The 16,321-nt window shown below is 48.8% G+C and overlaps 5 protein-coding genes across 5 annotated transcripts; 2 read left to right on the top strand and 3 right to left on the bottom strand.

The window, feature by feature from the left end:
* Positions 1-109: 109 nt before the first annotated feature.
* Positions 110-1,993, bottom strand: ste7 (MAP kinase kinase Ste7; the record flags this gene model as incomplete). The annotated part of the gene is made up of 4 exons (XM_056917757.1): positions 110-811; positions 884-1,421; positions 1,480-1,637; positions 1,706-1,993. 4 exons carry the CDS (start codon positions 1,991-1,993, stop codon positions 110-112), a joined length of 1,686 nt encoding a protein of 561 aa, XP_056783368.1.
* Positions 1,994-3,381: 1,388 nt separating this feature from the next.
* spt6 (chromatin-remodeling histone chaperone SPT6) lies at positions 3,382-7,869 on the top strand (the record flags this gene model as incomplete). Its single annotated transcript, XM_056917756.1, has 4 exons — positions 3,382-3,558; positions 3,619-3,786; positions 3,897-7,548; positions 7,622-7,869. The coding sequence occupies 4 exons, from the start codon at positions 3,382-3,384 to the stop codon at positions 7,867-7,869; spliced, it is 4,245 nt and encodes a 1,414-aa protein (XP_056783367.1).
* Positions 7,870-8,652: 783 nt separating this feature from the next.
* On the top strand, positions 8,653-11,553 carry N7478_001540 (oxysterol-binding protein related protein OSH3; the record flags this gene model as incomplete). The annotated part of the gene is made up of 2 exons (XM_056917755.1): positions 8,653-8,688; positions 8,758-11,553. 2 exons carry the CDS (start codon positions 8,653-8,655, stop codon positions 11,551-11,553), a joined length of 2,832 nt encoding a protein of 943 aa, XP_056783366.1.
* Positions 11,554-12,123: 570 nt separating this feature from the next.
* N7478_001539 (IFRD domain-containing protein) lies at positions 12,124-13,772 on the bottom strand (the record flags this gene model as incomplete). Its single annotated transcript, XM_056917754.1, has 2 exons — positions 12,124-13,363; positions 13,582-13,772. The coding sequence occupies 2 exons, from the start codon at positions 13,770-13,772 to the stop codon at positions 12,124-12,126; spliced, it is 1,431 nt and encodes a 476-aa protein (XP_056783365.1).
* Positions 13,773-14,952: 1,180 nt separating this feature from the next.
* N7478_001538 (exosome non-catalytic core subunit RRP4) lies at positions 14,953-16,202 on the bottom strand (the record flags this gene model as incomplete). The annotated part of the gene is made up of 2 exons (XM_056917753.1): positions 14,953-15,886; positions 15,988-16,202. 2 exons carry the CDS (start codon positions 16,200-16,202, stop codon positions 14,953-14,955), a joined length of 1,149 nt encoding a protein of 382 aa, XP_056783364.1.
* Positions 16,203-16,321: the final 119 nt, after the last annotated feature.

Here is a 16,321-nt window from a genome sequence, read left to right as displayed (position 1 = left end):
ATGTTGGAATGGGGATATCAATTGGCTCAAAGGCGCAACTATCATGTGCATATGCAAACTTGAGCAGATATTATTCCAGTATCAAATCTGAGACGTAAATATCGGCTTTCTATATTGGGCACTTCAAGTTGCTCCTGGCATTTGCCCCTGGTAACCGCGCCAGTTTCCACCAGCAGGAACTGGAGCTGGGGGGAGGGGGGCCGCTCGGGGGTGCGGGGCGGAGGGGCAATGCTGAAGAGTGCAAATCAGCTTGCGGGTGGTTGTTGTTTGAGCTGAGGGAGCGCGGGCTCATGAATGGTCGCGAAGATGGATCAATGGCGGATCCAGGTTCACCGAGAAGGCGGTTCGGGCGTCGGCCGGAGCGGTCATCTTCCATCTTTGTTTCCAAAGATAGATGCTCCAGTGATGGGGGCGGCGGGGACCGTGTGGATCGCGATGAGGAGTACTGGTGGCTGCTAGGCTGTTGGGCACTGCTGCCGCCATAATAGCGAGGAGATGAAACGTCATTGCTCATATGTACGGGGGATTGGCTTGATACAGAACTCTGGTAGTGTGAAGACTGTTGTGGGGGTTGAGGGATGCGAGCGGATTTGCTGATAGGGGCAGGCTTGGGAGTTGGCATTGCAGCAGACGTAGGGGTCTGGATAGCGCCTGATGGAGTGCTAGTCGTTGGTGTGGCGTTCTCTTTGAGCGACTTTGGTGCTGGGGGTGCCAAATATGATTTGCGGTTGTGTCGTTCCATCATGCTAATAGCCCATTCTTGCAGGTCCACCGGTGTGCGCTTCGCGGCTTGTAAGAAGGCATCCTTGTCCTGTATATTTTGTTAGCCAGTCTGAACATTCGGAATTCAGAGAATAAATCACAATCAATTGTTTTCACGTACGTAGAGTTCCCGAGGGGTTGGTCGGTCCTCAGATTTCTTCATCAGACACTTTCCAACAAAGTCATGCAGGATGGGTGGAAAGGCATCACTCTTGGGCAGCTTGGGGGCGGTTTCGTGAACAATCTGCTGAAGCAAATCAAGAATACCCATGGGCCCTGAGCTAGCACGGTTTCCAGCAGCTGAGTCTGAGTGATCAAATGGGAATCGTCCCACAGCCAACTCCATGACCGTCAAACCGACACTCCACACATCAGATCGAACAGTATAAGCACCTCCCTGAATTCGCTCGGGGGCCATATATGTTGAGGTTCCGACGAATGTATCGGCAATCGAGTTGACTGTCTCGGTTGCAACGCCGAAATCGCAAAGTTTGATGTTTCCGCGCGAGTTGACTAGGATGTTGGATGGCTTGATGTCTCTGTGCATGATACGGTGGACTTCGTAAAGGTAAACAAGACCCGCTAACACGGATTCTGTGATCTTTCCCAACACATCCACACGAACTGGGCCAAAGTTTTTAGAGATATGGTCGAGAGATCTAATTTCCACTGTCAGCGAAGTGCCCCTCATTCCCTCCGTGTCTGCTATGACGTTACCCGCAATCCATATATTCCATGCACAAAACAATATCTCTCGCTTCATTCTGGAATGCGCCGTAGAATGTCACAATATTTTCGCAGTTGCAGTCATGTCCGACTCGCAGTTCCCGTAGGATCTGTTTTCGTACGTTCTCTTTGGCGTCGACTCGGATAATCTGGTGGGATGGGGGTCAGCTCGTTGGTCGCACACGGCTGAACAACAAAGACTCTGCATCAATCTCACCTTTCGGGCCATTACCACCTTAGTCGATGCGTGCATGACCTTTGATACCGTGCCTCCATTTCCAGCGCCCAACTCTTTTAGCGTTACCAGGTCCTCGCTGCGGAGATCCAGTCGAAACTCTAGTCCGATCTCTAGGGTATCACTGCGGTTGCTTTCAGAATTTCCAACGGCTCCAGGGACCTGAGCGTCGCCCTCGGAAGCATTTGTTGTTGGTTTGGGGGCAGCATTGAGAGCCAGGCCTTTGACGTTCTTGCGTTTCAGCGTCCGAGCCTTAAATGGGTCCGCCATGGCGTCGGGAGGGGGGGAATAACAGGGGGAGAATCTCTGATCAAGGTCTGAAGAAGGAAGAGGAGAATAAAAGATGACCAGAAAATTACTCAGATAAGCAAATAAACATAAGCAGGGGACGACAGCGCTAGACCACGACCACTGTGGTGGGAAAGGAAGTTAGGACTGGAGTCGCGAGCTAGCGGCGGGGAACCCGATATCACCGACGTTCTTGGCGGCGCTGATTGGGCCTCGCGGGCGCATCGATTGGACCACAATACTGGAGGGAATGACTGTCGGCGCCAAACAGGGGTTTTTGGGCGAAAGATAGATGAGGTTCAGGGGGGGGGGGGAAAATATGAAAGGGGGTAAAATAGAAAGAAAAAAAAAGAAAAAAAAAAGAAAAAAAGAGCTTGGGTTCGTAGGGTCAAACTGTTTCTACTCTTGCTGAAACACATCGTCGTTCCTGATTTACTCCACTTGGTTTCTACCCATAGGATCAGGTCGTGGAGGATAAATCTCTCTACATATAAATACGTAATAGTTCATGAGTCTTTTTAGAATTTTCATATCCCAGGCAGTTATTGCCCGGCTAGTATTACGTATTTTCTGTCTTGATGAGATCAGATTTAGGGATTTCTAGGTATATGGATATATATAGAAACAATTTGGGTGTTGACAGAAGGGTGCATTTTGGGACCCTCAAAATCAATATGGGTAAGTTCAAGGATAAGAAACTAAATATTTGTTTTAATGGCGTCAGTGGATCTCACAGATAATTGTTTGAATGTCGATCCCTCAATATGCCGGCGACATCTTTATTCTTTATTGTTATTTGAGTGACAATCGAATCACGTCTTGCAAGGTTATAGCACAACAAACTATACATATCCAATACTTGACAGTGGTCACGTGACCAAACGAAGGCACATGACTGCACGTGATAGCAACGATGTACAGTAGGAGGGGGTATAACACCAGCCACAGCTACTCCTTTTTGCCATGAAATAACTCTATTTCACTATATTAATAAAATTGAATAACAGAGCTTTGAACTATCATTATGGTGAATATAGGCAGAAGCGCGAATACCCCGAATTAAGTGTTTATGGCATAGAGAAGTAATAAAGCCTGTACCTAAGCCTGCCTTTCTAGGCAAATCCTTAGAGCTAGCACCAGCCACACCAATTCGCTCCCTTCAACCACGCACCGCCACATCCGCGTTCTCTCGCTGGTAGTTCTTCCTTTCTCTCCAGCTTGTCTACCTCTTCTAATTCCTTACTTACACCTTTCATTCCCTCAGATCTCTGCGTTTCGAGTATCGTTGATCACCATTCGGAGTCGAAATCTTTAATTCTCCAGGTTCTCGCTCAATTCCCCGGCGAAGAGGAATTTCCCGACCAGCCACCATGAGTCTCCGCGACCTGGTCGAAGGCGAGGCCATGCTGGATGATGAGGAGAACGACGCGGACGTGGCCGACGATTTCGATGGCGAAGGAGAACCAACTGCTGGCAGCAAGAATCATTACAACGACTCGAGCGAGGAAGATGAAGACGAGGATGATGACGAGGATGCTGCTCGCGCGGTAAGTTGAACGCTCTCGAACCCAACGAGACTTGCGCACTGACACAGGCTACTGGATTAGGTCCGCGAAGGATTCATCGATGATGATGACGAAGAAATCGAGGAACGCGCCAAACGCCGCCGTGAGAAGAAGCGCTCTCGTCCTCGTGAGGAGGAACATCTCGACGAGGAGGATTTGGAGTTAATTGGAGAACACGTTCCTGGTCTCAGCCGTAGTCAACCAGCAGAGGTAAGCTTCATTTGTCGATTTTCGAGTGTGCGGAGGCCTTCGAAACTATGAATTGAGGGTTGAGCTTACACAAGTTGGATGTTGCTAACACCATGACCCTTTTACGATAGTCTAAATTCAAGCGCCTGAAGCGAGGAAAAGACCGTGACTCTCGACAACAAGCTCAAGGAATCGATGACATTTTCAACTCCGATGAGGAGGAAGAGGCTGCACCTCAGTACCACCGAGCTGGTCGCCACGGTGGTCAGGATGAATTCGACGACTTCATCGAAGAAGATACCTTTTCCGACGAAGAGGGACAACGGGAGAGGGACGATATAGAAGTGGCACCTCCAGTAAGGGCATCTATGCCTGGATTTGGGGCCACCGAGGCAGCAGGTCTCGATGAAAATGCTCTCGAAGACATGCGTGCGGCATTCGGCGACGGCACAGAGTACAGATTCGCCCTGGACATCGAGGATCAAGAGGACGAAGACAAGGTAGTGGAAGAGCGACATTTAGACCTGAAGGATGTCTTTGAGCCATCAGAACTCGCCGAGCGAATGTTGACGGAGGACGACAATGAGATCCGCCTGCTCGACGAACCTGAACGTCATCAAGTCGCCCGCAAGCCATACAAACATGTGTTCCTATCAGACGATCAATTCCGAGAAGAGGCAATTTGGATTTCGAATCTGATGCTGCTCAAGAAGCGTATGGACCCCGAATTACGTGAGCCATTCCAGCGCTCTGTGGCAAAGATGCTGGAATTTCTTATCACAGATGACTGGGAAGTTCCATTTATCTTCCAGCATCGCAAGGACTACATGATTCATGCTGTCAAAGAGCCGCTCCACGGTGCCGATCCTTCCGACGAGTCTGCGCAGTACAGTATTCGCGCCGAAAAACTGTTGAATATGACAGACCTCTGGGATATTTTTGATTATGATCTCAAATTCCGTGCCTTAGTTGACAAGCGCAATACTATCCAGAAGGTTTATGATAGCATCCAAAGCCTTTTCGACGTCGATGATTCAAATGTGGAGGAGCTGCTGGGTGCCGCTGCCACCATGGAGGAACTCCAGGATGTGCAAGATTATCTCCATTTTCAATATGCCCAGCAGATCCGTGACTCTGCTGCGGTCAACGGCGAAACAAACGGTGATACTCAGCGACGCAAGGCAAGCAACAAGTCTTTCTTCGAACGAGTACGAAATAGCAAGACATACGGCCTAGTGCGCGCCTTTGGTATTACTGCAGATGCGTTTGCCCAAAATGCTTCCAAAGAGGGCCGCCGACAATATACCGAAGACCCAGGCGAGCTTCCAGAAGAGCTAGCGGACCAGTTCGTTGACGATGGATTCTCTAATTCATCACAAGTCCTCAAGGGTGCCAAGTTGATGTTCGCCGAAGAGCTTGTTATTAGTCCAAAAATGCGCAAAGTCATTCGTCAAGCATACTACATGAATGGTGTTGTCGATTGTTTCCGAACTGAGAAGGGCCTGCGCCGAATTGACGAAGACCACCCATACTACGAATTTAAGTATCTACGAAACCAACAACTCAGCGACATCGCCCGCCGCCCGGAAATGTTTCTACGTATGCTGAAGGCCGAGGAGGAAGGACTAGTAGACGTCCGAGTCCGCTTTGAGAATTTTGACCACTTCCGTCAGCGCCTTTACCAGGACATCGAATCGGACAATTATTCTGAAGTTGCCGACGCGTGGAATCGTCTTCGTCGTGAGGTCCTCGATCTGGCTCTCGACAAACTAGAAAAGGTGATCAATCGGAGTGTTAAGGAGAACATTCGACAGGAGTGCGAGAACCACGTCGCTAAGGAGTGCCGTGAATCATTCTCGCAACGACTCGACCAGGCTCCCTACAAGCCTAAGGGAATGGTTCTGGGTACAGTTCCCCGGGTCCTCACCCTCTCTACTGGAACTGGCCTGGTAGGCCGTGATCCTATCCACTGGGCTTACATCGAAGAAGATGGTCGCGTCCTCGAGAATGGAAAGTTTCAGGATCTATCGTATGGAGAGCCGAATCGAGGTTTCCCCGATGGCGCAGATATCGCTGCCTTATTGGAGTTGATTGAACGTCGCAAACCAGATGTGCTCGGAGTTTCTGGCATGACCCCAGAGTCACGACGCCTGTACACACTTTTGAGCCAGGTTCTTGAAGTAAAAGACATTCGCACCCAGCCTTATCCAAATGAGCACGACGAGGAGATCGTTGATCGTCTAGAGGTGGTCATTGTCAATGATGAGGTTGCTAGGCTCTACCACAACTCCCCTCGCGCTCGTCAAGATAATCCAGGATTTGGCCCTCTGACTCACTACTGCGTGGCTCTGGGTCGATACTTGCAAAGCCCTCTCAAAGAATATGCCTCACTGGGTCGAGATATTGTTTCTATTCAATTCAAACCTGGCCAGCAGCTAGTGTCTCAGGAACTTCTCCTTAAGCAGCTGGAGACTGCCATGGTTGACATGGTCAACCTTGTAGGTGTTGATCTTAACGAAGCTGTCAACGACCCATTTGTTGCAAACCTTCTACCATACATCTGCGGTCTCGGTCCACGCAAAGCTGCCCATCTACTCAAGGTTGTGAATCTGAATGGTGGAAATGTGGACAACCGCGTGGAGTTGCTGGGTGTCAACACTAAATACCCAGCTATGGGCGTCAAAGTTTGGAATAACTGTGCCAGCTTTGTTTTTATCGATTTTGAAAATGCCGATGCCGATGCTGACCCTCTGGATAATACCCGTGTGCACCCTGAAGACTATGACATCGCTCGCAAGATGGCAGCGGATGCGCTTGAGTTGGACGAGGAAGATATCAAAGCTGAGACTGACGAGAATGGTTCTGGAGCTATTGTGCGCAAACTATTCCGCGATGAGCAGCAAGATCGTGTCAATGATCTGATTCTCGAGGAGTATGCCGAGCAGTTGGAAAAGAACCTTAACCAGCGTAAGCGTGCAACCCTGGAGACCATTCGTGCGGAGTTGCAGTCGCCTTATGAAGAGCTGCGCAAGCACTTCGCCACCCTTGATTACGAGGATATCTGGACCATGTTTACCGGTGAGACGAGCGATTCATTGAAGGCTGGCATGGTAGTGCCCATTGCTATCATGAGGGTGTTTGAGGATCATATTGATGCTCGGCTGGATTGTGGAGTCGACGCGCTGGTCGCAGAAACCGAACTCGGCGTACCTATTGATATTTCCGTACGCAACGTCTACCAAATACACCAGACAGTGCGCGCGAAAATTCTTTTCTTGAATAAGAAGAGCTTCACCTGCAGCCTATCTCTCCGTGAGGACCAGGTCAGCAAGCCCACCCGCCAAAATGCGGACCACGACTTTAATGACTGGGATGAGATCCAAGAGCAAAAGGATCGAGAGTCTCAAAAAGAGAAGACGCAGCAGGGAGGTCAAGCCATGCGTGTCATCAAGCATCCGCTTTTCCGGCCATTCAACTCAACTCAAGCGGAAGAATACTTGGGTTCCCGGAGTCGTGGAGATGTGGTCATTCGCCCATCGTCTCGTGGCCTAGATCACCTAGCAGTCACTTGGAAGGTGTCGCATGGTGTTTACCAGCACATTGACGTTCTTGAGCTGGACAAAGAGAACGAATTCTCTGTGGGCCGCGTCCTCAAGGTCGGAGGTAAATACACCTACAGCGATTTGGATGATCTGATCGTCAACCACGTCAAGGCGATGGCCAAGAAGGTTGAGGAGATGACGCTGCATGAGAAGTTTCAAGATGGCAGCAAGGCTGAGACTGGTATGTTTGGAATTCAATTGATTGCTCCTCTTCTTCTACTTGATTCTCTAACATTTTTATTTTATTTTTGCAGATCAATGGCTTGAAACCTACACCAAGGCCAACCCTCGTCGCTCTGCCTATGCATTCTGCATTAATTCCAAATACCCAGGATACTTCTACCTTTGCTTCAAGGCCGGTGAGCACTCTCGACTGCAGAATTGGCCAGTGAAGGTGATCCCCCAGGGCTTCGAGCTACAAAAGAACCCATACCCCGACATGCAAGCTCTGTGCAATGGGTTCAAACTGATGTTCACCAACATGCAAAGCAACCGCCGATAGAGGGAACGATTTTGTATAGTGTACTATTTCCTTTCTATCCTGGTTTTTTCTTCATTTTCTATTTTCCATTTTCTCTCTATCATTGCGCGGGATCCGTTTCTGCAAAGGGGAATAGCAGACACCAAAAAACAAACCTATGGGCAAATGCATTCTTCGATCTTCCTAGCTCCCAGGTTGACTCTCTACTTTTCTTTTCCCTCTTCGCCTGGTTTGCCATTTAATTTGATACACCTTTGTTTCCTTGGGGTTTTCTCTCTCTTTTCGTTTCATATTTTTTGGTCCCTTAAGGTCAATGAGCATTTTGTAACCAATATCTTCGGAATGAACAGCCAGTTAGGCAAATTTCCGGTCTATCGGAGCATAAACATAAAAAAAGTCAAGTTTAGGTTGCCGTGAGCCTAGGCACACAAGGATTTACATAGCTCATGTGAAGTACATCTCGGCCTCGGGCCATTTGTACTGCCTTGTGCAGGTTCCACTTCTTCCTTTCCCCCTCAGCCCTGGCGGATCAAGCCTGACGTGATGAACTCGTAATGGGAATATGAATGGAACAGAGTCTTGTTCTAGCAGATTTGGGATTCTGAACTTAAACATTTTTTCTTCTTGTTCTTTGATTATTCCGTTAAATATAGATTCGCAGTATAGATCTGTTTATAATCTTACTGACCTATTTATGGGGTTGGTTCCGCCTTGTTCCTTATTTCGCCCCCTTCAGCCGCAACTCCCGGTCTATTTCTTTGCGGCTCCCCTCTATTTCATCTTCCCCCAACTTCGTCTGCAATCATGGCAGCAATGGAGGAGCTGCAGGTTCATAGCAAGGTGAGCATGATGAGATCTGGAAACGACTGGAATACAATCTAATCCAGACTTGTCCTTGTTTATGTGCAGTCCTACTTTGTTCGATGGATCCACGTCAGCGCCGGCAATACCATTTCTTGGAGTATTCAACCTCACAAGAAGTCTGTGAACTTTGGTATATTTAAACATCCTGGTCAATCGTCGCTGGCATCACACCTACCGCCTTCCGACTCCCAGAGCACCGACTCCAACGAGAACCTGCCTGCGACTGCGAATCCCGGATCCCGCAATCAACAGTCAACCGTTATCGAGAAGCTCACGGGCATTGGTCTGAAATCAATCAAGTGGATTGGAAAATGCGAAGCCGACAAGATTTCCAAGGGCACATACGATGTCCCAGCAAGTGAGTCGGGCAATTATGCGCTCGTTCTCGACAATACATTCTCGAAACAAGTCTCCAAAACTGTCACTCTCGTCCTCCTCACCTACCCGACTGGCTTACAACCTCACGCATCCGTCTCAATCGCCCAGTCCCAGCCCAGTGGCTCGACGGAGTCGCTGCCGCAGTCAACAGGTCGTCGACGCGGCAATAGTCGCGCTACATTGAACGCGCAACGGTCCGATCTGTCCACCCCGTCGAACGGCCATACGGGAATATTACAGAAGCGACGGAGAAAGCGCCATCAGGGATGGGCACGCCGTTATTTCTCTTTGGATTTTATCTCCTCTACTCTATCGTATTACCATGATCCGAATTCTGCCGCATTGCGGGGTGCCATCCCTCTCTCCTTGGCAGCTGTAGCAACCAACGAGAAATCTCGCGAGATCTCCATCGATTCGGGTACAGAAATCTGGCATCTTCGCGCCAGTAATGATCATGAATTTGTGTCATGGAAGAAGGCCTTGGAGCGAGCTTCGTCCCAAGAGAAATCGAAAAACGAGGTTTCACTTCCTATTGGACCCCCGCAGCTGCGACTGACTATGCCACCGCCAGCATCTCCGGAGGAAGAGCATGAATGGACCCGAGTCGAGAGATTGGTGGGAAAAGTCTCTGGAACTCGAGACGCGGTACGAAGGCTGGCCAAGGATACCGATCCAAAGTATTTCACTTCGCCGCTGCCATCTCCTAACGAGCCTCGTAGTCGCGGTCGCTCTCCAAGTCCTCATCCTCCTGGACCTGACGGTCAGGGCGATGCAAGACGCCCATTTTGGAAGCGCAAGACTAGCGGGAACTCTACTTCGAGCGGCAAGCAGACTAATTCGGTTCCTTCTCAGCTTTCAGTGCCTACTGGATCTGGAAGGCCTGCCAGTATTGCTAGCCACTCGGATAGTATGGACCAGATCCATGACAACCTGATGGCTATGCTGCGTGATCTTGACAATGTGGTAACAGAATTCTCGGACCTCATTACGGAAAGCAAGCAACGACGACACCCAGTTCGATCTGCTGCTGTGCTGCCGCGTCGCAGTATGGAGTCCGATATCTCTCAAGAATTCTTCGATGCTACGGATGGAGGTGCTGCGTCTCCTCTATTGACCATTCAAGATAGCGACGATGAGGACGCTGCGGAAGATAGGCCTGCTGATGCTGCTGAGGAAGTAGAAGATGATGCTCCCTCGGACAGTGAAGATGAACCCGAGGCTCCACACGACAGCAGCAATGCCTCGCCATTTTTTCCACCTCGTCCCAAGTCCCTTGCTCCATTGCCTATTGATCCTATCCGTCGACGTCAAAACATTACTGCACCCACTGTCATGCCTCCAAGTTTGATTGGTTTTCTGCGCAAAAATGTTGGCAAAGACTTGTCTACGATTTCAATGCCGGTTTCTGCAAATGAGCCCATATCCTTGCTTCAACGTGCAGCAGAAATTCTAGAGTACTCATCTCTATTGGACAAAGCTTCTCAATCTTCAGATGCCGTTGAGCGGCTCATGTACGTAACCGCGTTTGCCATATCCTCCATCTCCAGTAGCAGAGTACGGGAACGCTCTATCCGCAAGCCCTTCAACCCTATGCTGGGCGAGACATACGAACTTGTTCGCGAAGACCAGGGATTCCGCTTCATCGCTGAAAAGGTCTCCCATCGACCTGTGCAGCTTGCCTACCAAGCCGACAGTCGCGAATGGAGCCTTGCTCAGTCCCCGCTGCCCAGCCAAAAGTTCTGGGGTAAGTCCGCTGAGATCACTACGGAAGGCCGCGTACGCATCACTCTGCATGGTACCGGTGAGCGGTTCAGTTGGGTTCCCGCTACTTCTTTCCTCCGCAACATTATCGCTGGTGAGAAGTACGTCGAGCCTGTCGGCGAGATGACTGTTTATAATGAGTCTACTGGCCACCGTACCATCTCTTCTTTCAAGGCTGGTGGCATGTTCTCCGGCCGTAGCGAGGAAGTCACTACTCGCACGGTTGATTCCTATAATAAGCCGCTCTCGCAGGGCCTGGAAGGTACTTGGCCCTCTTCGATAGCCATCACTCGCGACGGTTCTCCCTCTGGCAAGCCCATCTGGACCGCCGGTAACCTCGTCCCCAACGCTCCCAAACACTACGGTCTCACCTCTTTCGCTGCTACCCTTAATGAGATCACTTCTATTGAAGACTCGCATCTCCCGCCTACTGACTCTCGTCTCCGTCCTGATCAACGTGCCCTTGAGGAAGGTGATCTCGACCGTGCTGAGGAAGTCAAGGTCCAACTGGAAGAGGGCCAACGTTCCCGTAGACGAGAAATGGAAGCCGCCGGTGAAAATTGGACTCCGCGCTGGTTTACGCGAGTCAACGAGGACTCTGATGGGGAGACCGTTTGGCACCTTAAGGGTGGTAAGGATGGATACTGGGAAGAACGCACTCGAGGCAATTGGTCTAATGTTATTCCTGTGTTTGACCCTTAAGTGAATTGGATATTTTGTGATTCTTTCAATGATTTGGAGACTCGTTTTTTGTTCTATTCCCCCTCTTCCTCATTCATACCATATGCATTCTCTCTTCTCTTTGGCCTTTTCTCTTCTTAATGCATGCGTTGAAGATTATTGAAACGCAAAAGAAAGATTATTCAGGATTTATATAGATTCAGGTTGTCGGTTTCCATTTTTTCGGAATACAGTTTAACTGGCCTTATAACTCTACTACAGTGTCAATTAAATAAAATTTTATATACTACTTCTAATCCTAAAGTTTGGATCTCTCGAAAATGGCCAGAAGATTTGTCTAAAAAATATCATGGATTCTATTCGTATTCGATCCATTATTAACAGCCCCGAATACCTGCTTGAGGAAACGAAAGAAGGCGGAATTGCAAGAATGCCATACGGAATCGTCGTGAACGTAAAAACATTAAACGTACCCAGTGATCTTCTGTGCAAGGTCAAAAACTGGAAAATCCAAAGAGTTGAAATCCAAAACGCCCAGAAAGAATAAAATTTGGCACTCATGAAAAGCAAAAGCGTCAAGTTTGTATATGTTCAGTCCTCATCATCTGAATGTTGTGCTGTCCATCGTCGCGAATTGCGGATCTTAGCAGCCTTCTTCGCACTCTCACGGTCTACTGTTCTTTGACCAGAACTAGCACTTCGAAGCATAACAGGTAAATTGTCCAGAACGGAGCGGTTGCCCTGAAAATAATGCTCTGCAAACCCACCTTGCATGATTCGACGCAATGATGTTAACCGAGTCCACTTCCACCACCGGTCAATGCTCATAATGCCGTGTCGACCGATCTTGACAGTCAAGGTGCTTCCGTAGTGGCGGTTGGTGTCTTGATCAATGGCCATGTTGTAACGGGGTCCACGTCGTGGGTTCTCGACGGTTGTGAGAATGGAGGCAAAGTTGCTATGAAGAGATTTCTTGTCGCGCTTGCTGATTCGCTTGGAATGAATGCTTGCCAATGATTGGAGCTGGCGTTCTAGCTCAGGGGTGTTGTGATAGGCGTTGTAGCGCTTGATAAGCTTGGGTCCATTCCCGGTAGTGGCGTGTTCGTCGCTATCCTCGGACTCGTTGCTTTCGTCATCATCGTCCTCTTGGGGTGTGTAGCTCTTTTCATACAGCAAGGCAATGTTCTCGCCTGCAGCGATTTGAACTCCCGAGTCACCGCTTTCTAATTGGTCGATGAATATCTGAATCGCTTCTTCGCTTTCACCCTCGAAGTCGTCGATCTCTGTCGCGAGGAATCCCCATACTTGCAGTGCAGCGGTCACGCTGGTTGGATCGTCGCTTGCGTCAATCGATTGTCCGTCCGAGGCTACAACGTCCAAGAGAAATGTCATTTGATCGAGCATTCCATCTTCACCTGCACCACCGAAGATCGTGCAAGTACCGAGACATTGGATCGCTGCAGCCTTTACTGTGTTGGAAGAGGAGTCACGAATTGTACGAGTTAAGATGGGTTCGGCGTTCTCAAAGATCTTATCGTCACTGGTGGTGATGGCAAGGAGCTCGATGGCTCGCAATGCCAGGGTCGTTTCCCGGGTACTGGAGTCAGTTCGAGTACTTCTCACAAACGCACTGAGTAGATCGCTGGTGGAGGCGCGAAGCTCCTCTTCCGCATAATGGTACTTCGTTAAACGGCAGAATGCTGCCAAGGCTTCTTCGCGGCCCTGGACGCTGGAACGTTTGCGATCGAGAAGTTCTTGAACTCGATCGCTTAGTTCCTGTGGCCAGTCGACGTTGTCTTGCTCTGGGTTCTCGTCATCGAGTGATCCGATACTAAAGAGGTTTTTTTGTCAGCGAGCTGCCCTAAGCACATGAAATTTTATTAAAAAATATAAAAATATAAATCACCGCGGTGACATCATCCCGCCACGAGTGGGACCGTGGGGATGGAGAACTTGAAAATGCACACAGAAAAAAAAAAAAAGAAGAAGAAGAAGAGATAAACCCATGCAAAGGGATTAAGACATGGAAGGGGGGTGTAAACTTCTCACCTCATAGCTGTATCATCAGAAAGATATCCAGCATCTTCATCATCGGATGGCTGCCTACTTGCAGCTCGGGAAGATTGACGTGAAGTTTGCTTGGAGCTTGCGTGAGAGTTGGTTCTTGAGGCTTCACGAGAAGCTGCCTTTCGAGAGACGGTCTTGCCGCTCTCAAATATTTGGCGACGAAGATCCGGCATTGTAGAGAGGATGGGAAGGTTAAGTAAAAATGTTGAAGAATAATCAAGTAGGTTATAAAAGTAGACCTCGGAGGCAACAGTTGAAGAAAGTTTAACCTATAGGAACGGAGCTATGGTAAAGTGAAATTTGGAGGTAAAAAAAGTAATAAAGCACATCGTTTTTCAAGAGAAACATGAAGTAAACAGGAGAAAGTGAATGAAAGGAAGGGAAGGAAGAAAATCGCAGAACGTGAAGCTTTGGTGATTATTAACTCTGCCCTTTCTCCATGTTCCCGTGATTTCCCCCGTGATTCTCCAATCGGGCTTAGTGCAGAGGCTGTGGCCAATGAGACTCTTGATATTCACCTGCTGACATTGATCCAGATGTCCAGATGTCCAGATGTCTGGAGGATCTTCCTATGTACATCTCCATAAGTCCCATATCGTACTGTTCTTGGGTAAGTTGTTCAAGTTCCATTTCGATAGTGATGTGGTAAAATATTGAGAAGAGAAGAATAAGGGTATAGATGGAACAAGTTCGGCTGTGCGGAAGAATCTAGGGGAAGTAACTCAAGGAATCAGAATGGAAGAGAGAGGATATCACCATATGTAACACCATCAATCTCATATCTTGTTCATGGTAAACCCTCACTTATGATCGTACATGGAACTGGCTCTAGTAAGACCCGAGCCCTGGGAGAAAAGATAAAGAGAAATTGAATAAGATGAAGTCCTTGGGAAGTCCTTGGGAAGCCCTTGGGAACTCGCTAGGGTTTCATAGGTGATCTCTTCTCCAGGGCTCTTCCTCTACCGTCTCCCATCATGGATCTCGTCGACAAGAACGGAGTATAGATCTCTGGATTTGCCAATTTCCATTACGCTTCCCTATTATCCGTATCCAGAGGCTAATGTGATAAGACAGGGATGTCATGCACAATCACCAATTTGGGCCATGGTGAGGTCTAATACTTCATCTAAGCGCTACGCAGCGGTCGAGGGTTAGACTCATTGTTAGCCAATCTCAAGATAGCACACGTAAGGGAGGAACAATCGCAAGGCTATGTATCAACCGTATTTTTATTTTATTTTTTTTATTCGTGATCTTTCATAGATTATCATCATTGTCATAGAGAACCAGTCCTATCTATGCTAATCCGGGGTATCGTACAATTCTTGTTTTCTTAAGAGGGGCCAAGTATACTTAATTTCCCTTGACCACCAACTCTATAATTCGTCGGGCCTTCATGCCTTCCAAATACTCCCGGCCTTCGTCCTCATCTTCATCATCGCCCACTTCCAGATCCACTTGTAGACTTGCGTTGTAAGCACCCGTCACAGTGTCCTCATCCACCCGCACACCACTTTGGACAAGAACTTGAATGCTCTGTGTCAAGCGGGCAATCTCTCGTCGAGTCTGTGGATGAATCTCATCATTCTGGCTAGAGTAGATCGAACTAGAAACGAGCTCTTCCATACGGTTAATCGACACATTTTCCGTAGTTGACGAGGCCGCTGCCTCTCCATCTGCATGTTTCGATATATGAATATACCCATTCACACCGAGAACCACATCGACTTCACCCCCACCATGAGCTGTGGGAAGAGTCCAGACCTGTCGTCGAGATCGAACGACACCTCCTGTCCCACTAGCTGATCCGGGAACCGCCAATGAAGAATCCACACCACCTTTCGACAGATTTGATCGTGCGCCGCCGCCTCCAGTTCCAGTCACAGCAAGGAAAACGCCATTTCTCAACTTACCGTACTTGAGAGATCGTGTGTGCAAGGATGCCGATCCATCTTGGTGCACACTTTGTACCTCGGCGATAACCAGGTCTCCCTCGTTGAAAAATGTCCGAATTTGAAGCTCGTCGGCGCTTGTTCGTCGGCGCAGAATACCACCGGGCAAGTTGATCGCGGATAGAGGAAGTTGTGCAAGGAGTGGGGCTGCAATGTCGACTTTCCATCGTCTTGATTGTACTTCGACAATGCGGCCGACGACAAGATCGCCGATTTCAGGAGTGTATCGGGCTCTAAGTGGCTGTACGGAGAGCAGTTTGTTGGTTTGTACAACATTACCAGCGACAGTGGCAATAATAGATGTTGAAAGAGGAGTTGTGTAGGTTCCGTGGCCTCTGTTTTTAGGAAGACAAGGTTAGCTTGATCAGATTCTTATAAAGTAGGAAATGTGCCCCGCATTTTGACTCCGAGGCCATAGAAGTTCTGTGGTACTAACCTCATCCACTGGGGATCGTCATGTACGACTTCACCTGGGGTCACAAATTTGGATCCAAGCTTAGTGCTATCGAAGGGGGAACGCTTTTTTTGTAGAGAGACGCCGCCCATTTCAACGTCGGAGTCTGAGTTGTTTGACATGTCATCGTCGGAATCAGAGTCATTTTTGTATGGACCGAGGTCCTCTACCACAGGAGGTAGAATTGTAATGGCCATTTTCGTAGAATTGAACGGATTGGCGAAAATTGGTGGTTGTTACTTGGGAGAGTGAAGCTCCGAAGATATACAGGCTCCGAGACTTTTTGATACACGTGACCGGCTCCACTTGATCTTCA

Source organism: Penicillium angulare (assembly GCF_028827245.1).
Source record: "Penicillium angulare strain IBT 27051 chromosome Unknown utg000002l_segment0_segment0, whole genome shotgun sequence".
In the NCBI taxonomy this organism is placed as follows: Eukaryota; Fungi; Ascomycota; class Eurotiomycetes; order Eurotiales; family Aspergillaceae; genus Penicillium; species Penicillium angulare.
Note: the sequence above shows the minus strand (reverse complement) of the source record. Positions and strands in the feature narration are given on the sequence as shown.